Source organism: Microcaecilia unicolor, chromosome 7, assembly GCF_901765095.1.
Source record: "Microcaecilia unicolor chromosome 7, aMicUni1.1, whole genome shotgun sequence".
Lineage (NCBI taxonomy): Eukaryota > Metazoa > Chordata > Amphibia > Gymnophiona > Siphonopidae > Microcaecilia > Microcaecilia unicolor.
Genome location: NC_044037.1, coordinates 73,984,525 through 73,998,198, shown reverse-complemented (window position 1 = coordinate 73,998,198; position 13,674 = coordinate 73,984,525). Strand labels below are relative to the sequence as shown.

General features: G+C 47.1%; 1 protein-coding gene across 3 annotated transcripts in view; it reads left to right on the top strand.

Moving 5' to 3' along the window:
- The first annotated feature begins 9,482 nt into the window (after positions 1–9,482).
- CENPI (centromere protein I) overlaps positions 9,483–13,674 on the top strand; it is a 122,132-nt gene continuing 117,940 nt past the window's right edge. The window contains exons 1-2 of one of the 3 annotated variants that reach the window (XM_030210014.1): positions 9,483–9,502; positions 12,225–12,850. In XM_030210014.1, coding sequence (XP_030065874.1) covers positions 12,616–12,850 — 235 coding nt within the window. In that variant the 5' untranslated portion in view covers positions 9,483–9,502; positions 12,225–12,615. Of the gene's footprint in view, positions 9,503–10,266; positions 10,573–10,713; positions 10,786–12,224; positions 12,851–13,674 lie in introns of those variants that run through there. The other 2 variants (XM_030210012.1, XM_030210013.1) reach the window with 2 other exon arrangements.

Here is a 13,674-nt window from a genome sequence, read left to right as displayed (position 1 = left end):
ACCTAATTGGTTCAGTCATAATTGGTGCTGAGATGGCAGACCAAAATGCTTATAGTCCTAAAAAGCACCAGCAACACACACTATGGTTTATCCTTACCATTGCCAAAGGTATTGAAGCACGCATGATGAGTGTCCAGTGCATGCAGATTTCTCATCCATATTCATTGTAGATAGTGTGAAAACCTAACTAGCTGGGACAAGCTTGGGCGATGCATTGCTGCCATTACAATATACATTTTCTTTGGATCCTGCCAGAACAGTCAAGATGTACAGGTTCTGTCCCACTACCAACAGATGGAGGCAGAGAACTTCTATCCCAGTCTCAGTCCTCGGTATTAGGTGGACTGTATTCTAGTGGCAAAAAATGACTAGGTTAACACAGAACAGTATCCTCCCCCCCCCCCCCCCCAATAAACCAGGAGTGACCACCTTTCAATCTCCTGCGAACTAATAGCCAGAAGTGGCAATGGAGTTAAGTCTGGCCAAAGCCCCCCAGACTTCCTGCCAATCCCTCTCCTCTTTAATCGCTTGTCTTTCGTGCGCTTTTTTTTTTTTTAAACCGGAGCGCAGCACAACTCAACCATAAAGCTTTTTTTTTTTTTTTGTGAGCACAGATACAAATCGCTCCCATGGACGTTCTGAGGCCCAAAGCACAGCAGAGAACACACTACCCCGGGTCCATGCTACCAGGGGACACAGCCACCCCCGTCACGGTAGGGCACAGCACCACCGGCCTGCCAAACTCACTGCATTGTTCCTTATCTTCTGAAGCAGACTGGTTGCTGAGCAGGCTGCCATAAGAACGCAAAACACTCCAGGGGGGAAAGCATGACAGGGACCCAGCACCATCAGGTATGTCTGCCCACTATGCTCAACCGGGAACCAGTTGACCAACTGGACCAGGAGCAAGGCCTCGGAACCAGAGACAAAGGAAGTCTGTTCATCTACCTGCTGGAGATAGAAGATACTGAGGAGCTGAGCTGCTAGCAGGGAGCTATGTAGTGGTGCTCAGTTCTGTATTCTCTATCTGCACCTGCTGGTCGATGGACATAACTACCCACGTCGTCCTGGAATAGTGGGAATGAATGTAATGGAAGGCAATGTTGTTCAATGCATGTCTCAATGGTGGGCCCTGGAGACTTCTGGGGTGGGCCCCATCATCGTTCTGATTTTTTTTCTTCTACTTTTTGCCGGACTGGACTGGGCTGAAGTCTAGAACGGGAAACAGCACAAAGACAAACCAATGCAGCCAGCACACAGAGACAGAACTAACTCAGGAAGAACAGACAGGAGCCAGCTCAGAAGCTGACCGCCGGAAATAAGGTGAGTCTGAGAGGGGTCATGGCCACAGACGTGAAAGGATGCCACTGCACCAACTGCAACTAGTTAAAGTGAATGGGTAACATTGCAGGGGTGGGGTGGGCAAGGGGTTGTGAGGGAAGCCAACGGTTTCTACTCACCAATGCCTCAGCTGCAGGGCCCATGTTAGCGCAAGGCCCTGTGTGGCTGCCCCTAAGACTGGCCCTGCCCCCAGGGGACAATACACTAATTCTGATCTTCAGGATTATCTGTTCAATTAAGTAGCTAGCTGTGCCGCCGAAGGACCTCTTCATGAGCGAGTGAAAGATCCTTGGTACTGAGAAGAGAACCTACTAGGTTGCATAGCTTTCGGATGGTCAAGGTATTAACACCCCCAAATTTGTTATAATAATGCAATTTTGCAGCCTGTGTAGCATTTTTGTAGTCCAAGTGCTCTTCTCCACAATAACTTGTTCTTAATACGAGCTTTAGACCACTGCCTCTCCAGCCACTTACACTTCATAAGAAGCAGATCACGATTGAACCATTGTGAGAGCTTATCTCTGGTCTAGCCTTTGTTGTGAACGGGGCCATGCCATCCAGGATAGACCCACTGAAATCATCCCAATCGGACATGAAATCCTCTGAGCCAGCCAGGGGTAGCTTCCGGCTAGAGAGGATATCGGTCCAGAACTTCACCATATCAATCTTGCCCCTTGTATAGTATTTATTTCTTTATTAGGATTTATTTACCGCCTTTTTGAAGGAATTCACTCAAAGTGGTGTACAGTAAGAATAGATCAAACATGAGCACTAGGCAATTACAGCAGTAAAAATATTCAACTAACAACACGAAGTATGGCATGGTATACTACTTGCAATGTCAACACAATACGTAATAGAACATTATAATTGGTAGTGAAGAGTAAGGCAAAGTTGTAACATATAGATGGATAAGAAAGGAAGAGTTAGAAAGTAAGGGGACTGATTTGAAGAAAGTTGCACATGAGGTCAGAGAGATGGTTAAATATTATCTCAGGTAGGGTAAGAGTGGATAAACATGTCAAGCTGCAGTATGACCAGTCCGAGTCACTCCTTGTGTGTGTGAAACTAAGAAGTTAGTTACTTCTTCCATTAAAGGCCAGTAAGACTGGAAGGCAGCCTGGAACTTTGCATTTCTAGCAAGTTCTCTCCAGTAAAGGGTGAACTCAAGCTTACTGTGATCAGACCAGGGGACAGGAATCCACAGAGCATTATCAACAGAAAACGTCCCCAAACCAGAGAACCTGTGAGTTTATGTTTAAACAATTGAGAGATCTGCATGAAACAAAATATTTTTATTATTTTGATTTATAAAACCACTTGTCCATGAAACATGCTCAAAACAGAATAATCCAATAGTGTATCTAAAATGTAAATTTCTACAAATGAGATGAAATGAAGATGTGATTCCATGTGCCCCAATGAAAGGAGAGTTTAAGTTTATTTCCATTTAATTTCTATCTTTATAACACCAGGCTTCCCAAGGTAGATTACAACAGTTAAGATGAACCCATCAGGAAACAGAATATCTTCACTGAAATTTGGCCATGTATTACTGTATTCTATAAAACAGTGTAGAAAAATGAGTGTAAAATACAGAATTATAACTGCTATTTCTACCAGCTGCAATAACTTTTAAAGCTGCTTTATTATTATTTTTTTGTTACATTTGTACCCCACGCTTTCCCACTCACGGCAGGTTCAATGTGGCTTACATTGTATACAGGTATTTATTTGTACCTGGGGCAATGGAGGGTTAAGTGGTTTGCCCAGAGTCACAAGGAGCTGCCTGTGCCTGAGTTGGGAATTGAACTCAGTTCCTCAGAACCAAAGTCCACCACCCTAACCACTAGGCCACTCCTTTAGGGAAAGGGAATAAGACTGGGACTTGATATACAGCCTTTTTGTGGGTTTTGCAACTACATACATCATTCAGTGTAAAAAATGCAACGAAGGCTGCTACATTGGAGAAACCAGTCAGCTAAAGAAGAGATTTAATTTACAGAGACACCATATGAATAATGCCAGTACCAATAAAGGAAAAGGGAATGGGACTTATATACTGCCTTTCTGTGGTTTTTCCAACTACATACCATTAGGCTACTCCCCCACAATGAAGAAGTCTCGCCTATAGGGCAGCACTTTACAAAACCAGAACACTATACCAGTAGACAGGAGCTGAGAGGCGGCAGAGTCCATCGGCCCCAGCTTATTCCAGCCTGCCCATCCAGCGACCTGTGCGACCGGGCCGACGGGGACAGAGGCCGAGGGGAGGCAGAGTTCCACCGGCACTGGCCTGTTCGAGTCTGCCGACCCGGCTTTTTCCCTGCCTGTCCAGTCCATCTCTTCTAGCCACACGACCCAGTTTCTCCCTGTTGCTCCAGTCCGCTTGATCCAGTCCATTTGCTCCAGCTTGTCCCAGTCCGCCTGTTCCGGCTTCTCCCTGCTTGTTCCAGTCCGCCTGTTCCGGCTTCTCCCTGCTTGTTCCAGTCCGCCTGTCCCAGCTTCTCCCTGCGTGTTCCAGTCCGCCTGATCCTGCTACTTCCAGTCTGCCTGACCCAGCTTCTTCCTGCTTGTTCCAGTCCACCTGATCCGGCTTCTCCCTGCTTGTTCCAGTCCACCTGCTCCAGTTTGTTCCAGCCCACCTGATCCAGCTTCTCCCTGCTTATTCCAGGCCTTCTGCTCCAGCCTGCTTGCTCCAGCTTGCTCGATCCAGCTTGTTCCAGCCCGCCTGATCCAGCTTGTTCCAGCCCGCCTGATCCAGCTTGTTCCAGTCCATCTGCTTCAGCTTGTTCTAGTCCGCCAGCTCCTGCTTCAAACCATTCCAGCTTGTTCCAGTACTGCTGCTGTGCTCTCCACCACACTCACCTGCTCCTGCCTGCCTGCTGCCTATTCCACCTGCTCCTGCCTACTAGCCAATCACCTGACTGACTGACTGCCCACCCTGAAACCTGCCTGCCTTCCAGCCCATCTTCCTACCAGCTCATCACTCCCCTGCCCGACTGCTCACCCTCACCTGCCTGTCTCCCAGCCCATCTACCTGCCCTGTGAACACCTCAGTCACTACTCATGGCCCCCATTCACATTCTACTCCTTGCCCTGTCCCTCCCTAATCTTTTCCCCCTCCCACCGCTGTATACCACACGATCTCACTACCCATCCATGTCCTCTCCCGTCCTGCTCACTACTGCAATACCCTACCTACCCCTGTCCCCCACCACTTCACCATCCCTATTGTCCTCCTCCTCCTTCTTAGCTCTCAACCTTCAACACCTCCTTCCTGCCATGAACCCTTCCCCATTCCTCCTAAGCGCATCCCATCTTCGTCGCCTTTGTCGCCCTTCCTCACCCACCCTTCTCCGCACTCTCTTGCTCCTTCTCCTGCTATCCGCGGGAGACATCAATCCCAACCCAGGTCCCCACACCTGTCCTCGTCCTCATCTCATCTATGCAAACGTTCCCACGATATCTCCAATCTCATCTCTATTCCCCTCCTCCCCCCTCCCTCCCCTTCTCGTGCACCCAGTGGAATGCCCGCTCGATCTGCAACAAACTTCCCTTCACCCACGATCTCTTCATCTCCCATCTCCTCAACTGCTCACCCTAACTGAAACCTGGCTCACCCCTGACGACTCTGCCTCAATCGCGGCCTTATGCCAAGGAGGTTATCTTTTCTCCCATTTGCCCTGCCCAGTTGGTTGCGGAGGTGGCGTCGGGCTACTACTTTCGCCCTCCTGCAGTTTTCAACCTCTCCACCTACCTCAGTCTCACTGCTTCTCATCCTTTGAAGTTCACTCCATCCGTCTATTCCACCCGCTGCCACTCAGAGTTGCAGTCATTTACCGCCCCCCTGATAAGTCCCTCCCTTCCTTCCTTACCGACTTCGATGCCTGGCTCTCCGTTTTTCTTGAGCCCTCATCCCCATCCCTCATTCTTGGTGACTTCAACATGCACATTGATAACCCATCCAACTCGTATGTTTCTCAGTTCCTCACTCTTACCTCCTCCTTCAACCTCCAACTGAGCTCCATCACCCCTACTCACAAATCTGGCCACTGTCTTGATCTCGTCCTCTCTTCTACTTGCTCACCCTCCAATTTCCGCGCATCAGCTCTTCCTCTCTCTGACCATCACCTAATCACATTCACACTTCAGCACCCTCCCCCTCAATCTCGCCCAACACTAACTACTACTTCCAGAAATCTCCAGGCTGTTGACCCCCCCCCCCCACCTTATCCTCTAGTATCTCTGATCTCCTCCCTTCCATCATGTCCTCCGAATCTGTTGACAAAGCTGTCTCCACTTACAATGCCACTCTCTCCTCTAGACGCCCTTGCACCGTCCATCTCCTGTCCCACAAGGCGTACCAATCCCCAGCCCTGGCTGACCCCTTGCACCCGATACCTTCGCTCCTGCGCCCGTTCGGCTGAACGCCTCTGGAGGAAATCTCGCACCCATACTGATTTCGTTTCATGCTATCCTCCTTTCAATCCTCCCTATTCCTCGCCAAACAGGACTATTACACCCAACTGACTAATTCCCTCAGCTCCAACCCTTGTCGTCTCTTTGCCACCCTCAACTCCCTCCTCAAAGTGCCCTCTGCTCCCACCCCCCGTTACTCTCTGCTCAATCTCTGGCCGACTACTTCCATGACAAGGTCCAGAAGATCAACCTCAAATTCACCACCAAACCTTCTCCTCCTCTTCATCCTATAACCCACTCTCTCAACCAACCAACCCAGGCCTCCTTCTCCTCTTTTCCTGATATCACTGAAGAGGAAACCGCCCATCTCTTCTCTTCCTCGAAATCCACCACCTGTTCCTCAGATCCCATCCCCACCAACTTACTTAACACCATCGCTCCTACTATCACCCTCTCCATCTGTCATATCCTCAACCTCTCTCTCTCCACTGCAACTGTCCCGGACACCTTCAAGCATGCTGTGGTCACACCATCTCTTGACCCTACCTGTCCCTCCAACTACCGCCCCATTTCCCTCCTACCCTTCCTCTCCAAGATACTTGAACGCGCCGTTCACAGCCGCTGCATTGATTTTCTCTTCTCTCATGCCATCCTTGATCCGCTTCAATCCGGCTTTCACCCCCTACACTCGACAGAAACGGCACTATCTAAAGTCTGCAATGACCTGTTCCTCGCCAAATCCAAAGGTCACTACTCCATCCTCATCCTCCTCGACCTATCCGCCGCTTTTGACACTGTCAATCACAACCTACTTCTTGACACACTGTCCTCCTTTGGGTTCCAGGGCTCTGTCCTCTCCTGGTTCTCCTCTTATCTCTCCCATCATACCTTCAGAGTACACTCTCATGGTTCGTCCTCCTCCCCTATCCCGCTCTCTGTTGGAGTTCCTCAGGGATCTGTCCTTGGGCCCCTTCTTTTTTCAATCTACACCTCTTCCTTAGGCTCCCTGATCTCATCTCATGGTTTTCACTATCATCTTTAGGTTGATGACACCCAGCTTTATCTCTCCACACCAGTCATCACTGCGGAAACCCAGGCCAAAGTATCGGCCTGCTTATCCGACATTGCTGCCTGGATGTCCAACCGCCACCTGAAACTGAACATGGCCAAGACTGAACTTATTGTTTTCCCACCCAAACCCACTTCTCCTCTCCCTTCACTCTCTATCTGTCTTGTCCACAAGGAAGGTGAGCCCTTAGGTCCCGTAAGGACCTTAAAGGACAGCCATGCAACCCCAAGTCTTCACCCGCGGTGACCGCCGTTCACCAAGGGTTGAGCCCCCAGCTGCAGGCAGTCAACGGGACTTCAGGAACCGCGGGGTTGACGGACTGACCGGGACTGGAACCAGGAGAGAAGCGGGCAGGTGGAATAGAGACGTCCACAAACAGGCAACAGATCAGGGCAGGCAGCTAACAGCGTAGTCCGAGTCAAGCAAGAGGTCAAGGCAGGCGGCTAGCAGAGTAAACCAGGAAACAGTCCAAAAGACCAAAATCAGCAACACCAGGAAACCAACAGAACACAGGAACCACAGAGACTGGCCTCGGGTAACAGAACCTGAAGCAACATCCTATCTCAGGCTCATCCCTTAAATACTGTTCGACAGTCAGCCGCCCAGCCCCCGTAGATATAGCCGGCCAATCAGAACTTGGTTATCGACAGAACCCTTCTGATTGGCTCTGACCGATCTCCCAGGCGGATCTATCATGCTGGCCTTCCAGTCTAACTCCTCTGAGGCGGAGCTTTGGGTTCCCGCGCCCAAGAATGAAGAAGATGCCGGCCATTGCGCCTCGGCGCCATTTCCCTTACTGGCGCAAAAACAGCCCCCGTAGCCGGCAATCGAGAGTCCGGCAGCCGCGATCGCCGGCCTCGGCCCCGGACTGGGCGGCCATCACCACGGCGAGCCCCGGCTCCCCTCCGTGGCCTCAAGAAAGCCGGCCTTCGTCGTGGTGGACGCCGGCTCCTGCTTCCCGCAGAGGAGCAGCCGGAGGGAGCGACGGATGTAACACTAACTCAGTTGATAACACCCTCATCGTCCCTGTCTCATCTGCCCGCAACCGCGGTGTCATCTTCGACTCCTCCCTCTCCTTCTCTGCGCATATCCAGCAGATAGCTAAGACCTGTTGCTTCTTCCTCTATAACGTTAGCAAAATTCGCCCCTTCCTCTCTGAGCACACCACCCGAACTCTCATCCACTCTCTCATTACCTCTCGCCTTGACTACTGCAACCTACTCCTCACCGGTCTCCCACTTAGCCATCTATCCCCCCTTCAGTCCATCCAGAACTCTGCCGCATGTTTTATCTTCGGCCTGGACCGATATACTCATATCACCCCTCTCCTCAAGTCACTTCACTGGCTTCCGATCAGATACCGCATACAGTTCAAGCTTCTCCTACTAACCTACAAATGCACTCGATCTGCAGCCCCTCCTTACCTCTCTACCCTCATCTCTGTTGGAGTTCCTCAGGGATCTGTCCTTGGGCCCCTTCTTTTTTCAATCTACACCTCTTCCTTAGGCTCCCTGATCTCATCTCGTGGTTTCCACTATCATCTTTATGCTGACGACACCCAGCTTTATCTCTCCATACCAGTCATCACTGCGGAAACCCAGGCCAAAGTATCGGCCTGCTTATGCTTACGTCCCTACCCGTAACCTCCGCTCTCAAGACAAATCCCTCCTTTCAATACCCTTCACCACCACCGCCAACTCTAGGCTCCGCCCTTTCTGCCTCACCTCATGCTTGGAACAAACTCCCTGAGCCCATACGCCAGGCCCCCTCCCTACCCATCTTCAAATCATTGCTCAAAGCCCACCTCTTCAATGTCGCCTTCGGCACCTAATCACAACACCTCTACTCAGGAAATCTAGACTACCCCAACTTGACATTTTGTCCTTTAGATTGTAAGCTCTTCTGAGCAGGGATGGTCCTTATTTGTTAATTTGTACAGCGCTGCGTAACCCTAGTAGCGCTCTAGAAATGTTAAGTAGTAGTACCAGTGACTTCATGGTAAGAATCTTAAAAGGGAACTTTAAAACAATACAGGAAGGTAAGAACTTTGAAGTCAGAATGATTAAATATTTTGACACCCACCAGACAGGACTTAACAAAGATCTGGGTTTTCTAGCACATTATAAACCATAAAATTGCACTACTTTGTCACCCTCCTGTCTCTATGCATATCCCCCTGTCTCTCTTCCTGTCTCTCACCTATCCACCCCCATCCTGTTAGACTGTCACTGGAATGCTTTGATGCTTCACTTATATATACTGTCATCTACCAACATTTGCTTATTTCCACTCTGAGGAAGCGCAACCTTCGAAAGCTAATCAAGAAATGTATTATGTCCAATAAAAAAGGTATCATCTTGTTTTCTTTTATTTCTATTCACTAGCCATTGAGCCTGTGAAAACGGGCTACTTTTGGAATGGGGGGGGTTTCTGAGCCCCCCCCCCCCCCCCCCCCCCGAGTCGTCACCACTCCTCCACCCGGCCCGAGCAGCACTGTAAACTTACATCAGCACGCAGCAGCAGGCACATCAGCAAAGCTGCCGTCGGGGCGGGCTTCCTTCTCTGCCTGTGTCCCGCCCTCTTGTGACGTAATGTCGGCGAGGGTGGGACAAAGGCAGAGAAGGAAGCTCGACGGCAGCTTTGCTGATGTGCCTACAGCTGCGTGGTGATGTAAGTTCACAGTGCTCGGGCCAGATGGAGGGGCGGCGGTGACTCCGGGAGAGGGGGGGAGGGGGAGCGGTTCCGACGTCTGCAGCAAGCCAGTAGAGACTTCCCTCTCTGTCCCGCCCCCATCATCACGTATTGAAGCGGGGGCGGGGCAGAGAGGGAAGTCTCTACTGCACATTTGCGCGTGAGTACGGTCACTCATGGTTAATATGTTTGATTGCCCTTAAAAGTGTACTTACCACACCTCTCTACTGCAATTACATACAAACTGGTTTACACAGGTACTTATAAGGGAGGGTTAAGTATCACAGGAGCTAGGTGCGAATTGAACCTAGTTCCCCAGAATCTTCTCCACTCCGCTTTTAGTGATATTTAATTTTATTTCATGATATATATCTAGATACGTGAAGCTTTCAAATAATTAAAAAAGCTGTCAAAGAAGAAAAACCTTTCATCCAACTGGAACAGCATTAGACTTTTTACAGATTGATCAGCATAAGCAGTCCGTTATTTCTAATAATCTTTCGCTATTGTTTTCAATAGAGTTTACTTGCTATTGTGTTGAGTGAACTAAAATGCCGGCAAGCTCCGCCTACTGGCTTCTACCCTACATAATAGGACAGATAGGCTCATGCCGTCTGCTGTGCTGTTCTCAATCTAACATCCTTGAGCCCACATAATGGGCCTGATCAAGTTATTAAACCTCCTTGGGCCAGATCTGGGCTGTGGGCTCACGCATTCTCCTGTTCTTTCTCCAACCTCACTTGTAATTCAGGTTCATTACATCCAAAACAAGGGTAGTATAGTATGTTTCCCAAAAGGAGGCTTGTTCTTTGGTTCAGAATGAGGCTTGGATACTCTACTTTCCAACGAGGCTTGTATAACATTCTTTTTTCACAATGAGGCTTGGACGGTTTCCTATATCCAAAACGAGGCTGCACTCTTTTCAAATGAGGCTCCAATACTCTTTTTCAAAAGAGGCGCCTACTTCCTATTTAGTGACTTTTCCGAGCTCGTTTCGCTTTTCATGCAAACTTTTCTCGGAGCGTTTCGCAGAGAAAGAATTCACATAGGTAAGCGTAAAATTTTCTGACATAAGGCTTTTAGTTCTCTTTTTTAAACAACAGTGGTTTCCCGTTTATAAATATGAACGTTTTCATTGCGAGCAAACATTAGTTGTAACGTTCATCTAATTGCTGCTCTGTTGTTAAATCTTCTTTGCTATGCTCAAAGAGCTCATACTGTTTTATTGTTTGTTTTTAAGGGAACGTGAACAGTGTAGAGGTGTAAGTGAGACAGATTTGAAATTTAAGCTGTTTGTGATGATAGCCATATGTATTACCAAAGATTTGGGACGGTGTCCCAAAGATTTGCATCATATCATCATTGCTCGGGCCTACATTTTACAGCTGTTCCTTATGTCTCTATTTGAAATGTCACATTTTGTCTATTTTAAAATGTAGCCTGTTCTTTATATTATATAGCAGGTTAAATATTAGTATATCTAGGCTTAAAAACATTTTTTGTAATTTTGTTTTTGTAACATTTAGATCTGCATATTTATTTGAAAATTGTATGGTCCATTATGTCTTTTGATTGTACTTTTATTTGTGGTCCTAGGTTGTAACTCCTGATTCAGGTGGTTGCGCCAAGACATGGCACATTGTCAAGTCTTTCTTTTGAACTTCCACAATTTACTCCAGAGGGAATTCTGTACAAAAAAATTGAAAATGTTGCATACTCTTATTTGTAATGTTTTTATGTAGAATTCCCCCTTTATAAAGTCTGGCATCTCCACCAGGCATTAAATTAACCCCCCCCCCCCCCCAAAAAAAAAAAAAACCTGCAGTTTCCCATGCACTTTCCTGCAGATCTTCACCCCATTCTCATGCTATGCACACATACCTCATCCACCTTTTTCTAGCACCCCCATACTCCATACACTTTTTTTTTTGCAGCTCCCACTCTTCATCTGTACTCCATCTACATTTTTTCCAGAACCCTTCCCTCCCCTGCACACTCGCCGGTCCAGCACGTTAGGAGGAGGAGGAGCAGCTGCAGAGCCACATTAGGCTGCTTCTCTGCTATCCCAGGCCCCACTGTTCTTTGAGCTGCGCAGACCTCTGTACGGCTGTGTGGCTTAAAGGAACTGCCTGGGACCAAGCGACAGAGGAAGAAGCAATCTGACCTGCAGTTCCTTCTCCTACTGTGCTGGACCAGTGATTGTTTAGGTAGGGTGGGAATCACACTTTCCAGCTGTCTGTGTTGCTCTATGCTGCAAAGGCAAGCTGCACAGATTTCTAAGCAGGAAACAATCTGTGGAGGTGGGGAATTCTGTGCGAATTCTGCATAATTCCCCCAAGAGTAATTGTTTAGGGGAATTGTTTTACAGACCTGATGGTCTAATTTTTATTATTATAAAACTTTGTGTTCGGCATTCCTTGACTCCTAGTTTCCTTTTTATTTAATAATTTTTTGGTCTTCTCCTACTTTTTCATTAGTGAGAGGTACCTTTTTATAGCTGATGAATGGAGCTAGTATGGGATAGTTTACTGGGTATACAGAAGTCATGTTTTATACTGCCCTTTCTGACTGTTGGGTCCGAGCAGTTTATAATGTGAATGAATTAAAGTGAAAAAGTGGATTTGGGAGATCCCTAGGCTTAATCTTTGCTTATTATTTATCTAATTCATATGTTCCTGTTTGATCATTCTTGCTGTTTTAGGTCATTTGATTTCTTATTGGACTGCACTGCATGCCTACAGGAGAATGGAGTAGAGATGAGTGGCAATAGGAAAAAGAGGGTACCCAAGGTCTATCTCAAGGACTGTACAATGAAATAAATTCAGAAATCCAGAGCTGCGAGAAGAGCTAAGACAGTCGGAAGACTATATATATATATCTGCTAAGATAAAAACAACAGTGAGCAAGCTTCTCTGGGGTTAATTCTAAGCAAACTGTCAAAGGTTCCTAAGCGGATGTTCATATTGTGGGGTCTGGATCTTTTTTTGAATTATGATCATGAGTGTTCAAGAGAAATTGAGCTTTTTTTGCCAGTCTGACCAATGACAGATTGAGACTGAAAAGGATATATCTCCAACGTATCCTGAAGGGGGATGGAGAAGCAGAAACTACACAGGAGCTCTCGGAGACCTGCCAAACCAGAGCAACAGCCTGGTTATGGTCAAGGGGTTCTCTCTGCATTGCATGGACATGGGAAAGAAAGAGGAGACATCACAGAGAAGATAAACATACAGAAAACTCACCAGGACAAGTGTCATTCTGCAGATGACCAAGCAGAGGTTAATGAACATGAACTCCTGGAGCAAGGTCTGCAATATTTTGAGAAAGGTAAGAGGCTTGAATCTGCTGCTATGAGCCCTTGAGGCATATTTTCAAAGCACTTTGGGAGGCTAAGTTCCATAGGTTTCTATGGAACTTTGGGAGGCTAAGTGCTTTGAAAATGAGCCTCGTGTTCTAAGTCTTTGTAATTTTTTTTTTTTTTTGGGGGGGGGGGGGGGGGGGGGAATAACTTTATAAAATAAAAGGTAAATGATAGAAAGCCCAAAACTTTTTAATTTATAGCAAACATTTTATTAAGATATATTTTTTTTTGTATTTTTTATATTTTTAAAATGAAAACGTATTTACCTTCCCAAATCAATTCTTGATGCAGGTTACAATTCACATACACTAGGTAAGTCCCAAGGAGTTTGGAAAAAAAACAGGAGATGTCATGAGATCAAAAAATTGGTCAGTTCCCCCCACCCCCCACCCCAGTGGCTGCCATATTGGTACACCCAAAGCAAAGCAAGGAGGCTATCCACGTTGTCGTTGTTCATTGTTGTTTTCTTTCTTTCATTTAGAAACATGCCGGCTTGTGCAGTATACGGATGTACACAGAGGCACTATCATAATGGAATAACCTTTAATTGGTTAGAGTCATTTGCTGTTTCTACCAGCTACAATAATTTTTTTTATGCCATTTAGTAATATTTTTTTAATTTTATTTCATGATATCTACATTTGAGAAGCTTTCAAATAAAAAAAAGAATTCTTTATCATCCACTTTTTAATGTACTGCCTATCCAACTGGATCAGCTTTAGATGTTTTACAGGTGGACCACTCATTAGCAGTTTCTTATTTCTAATAAGCATTTACTATTGTTTTGGGT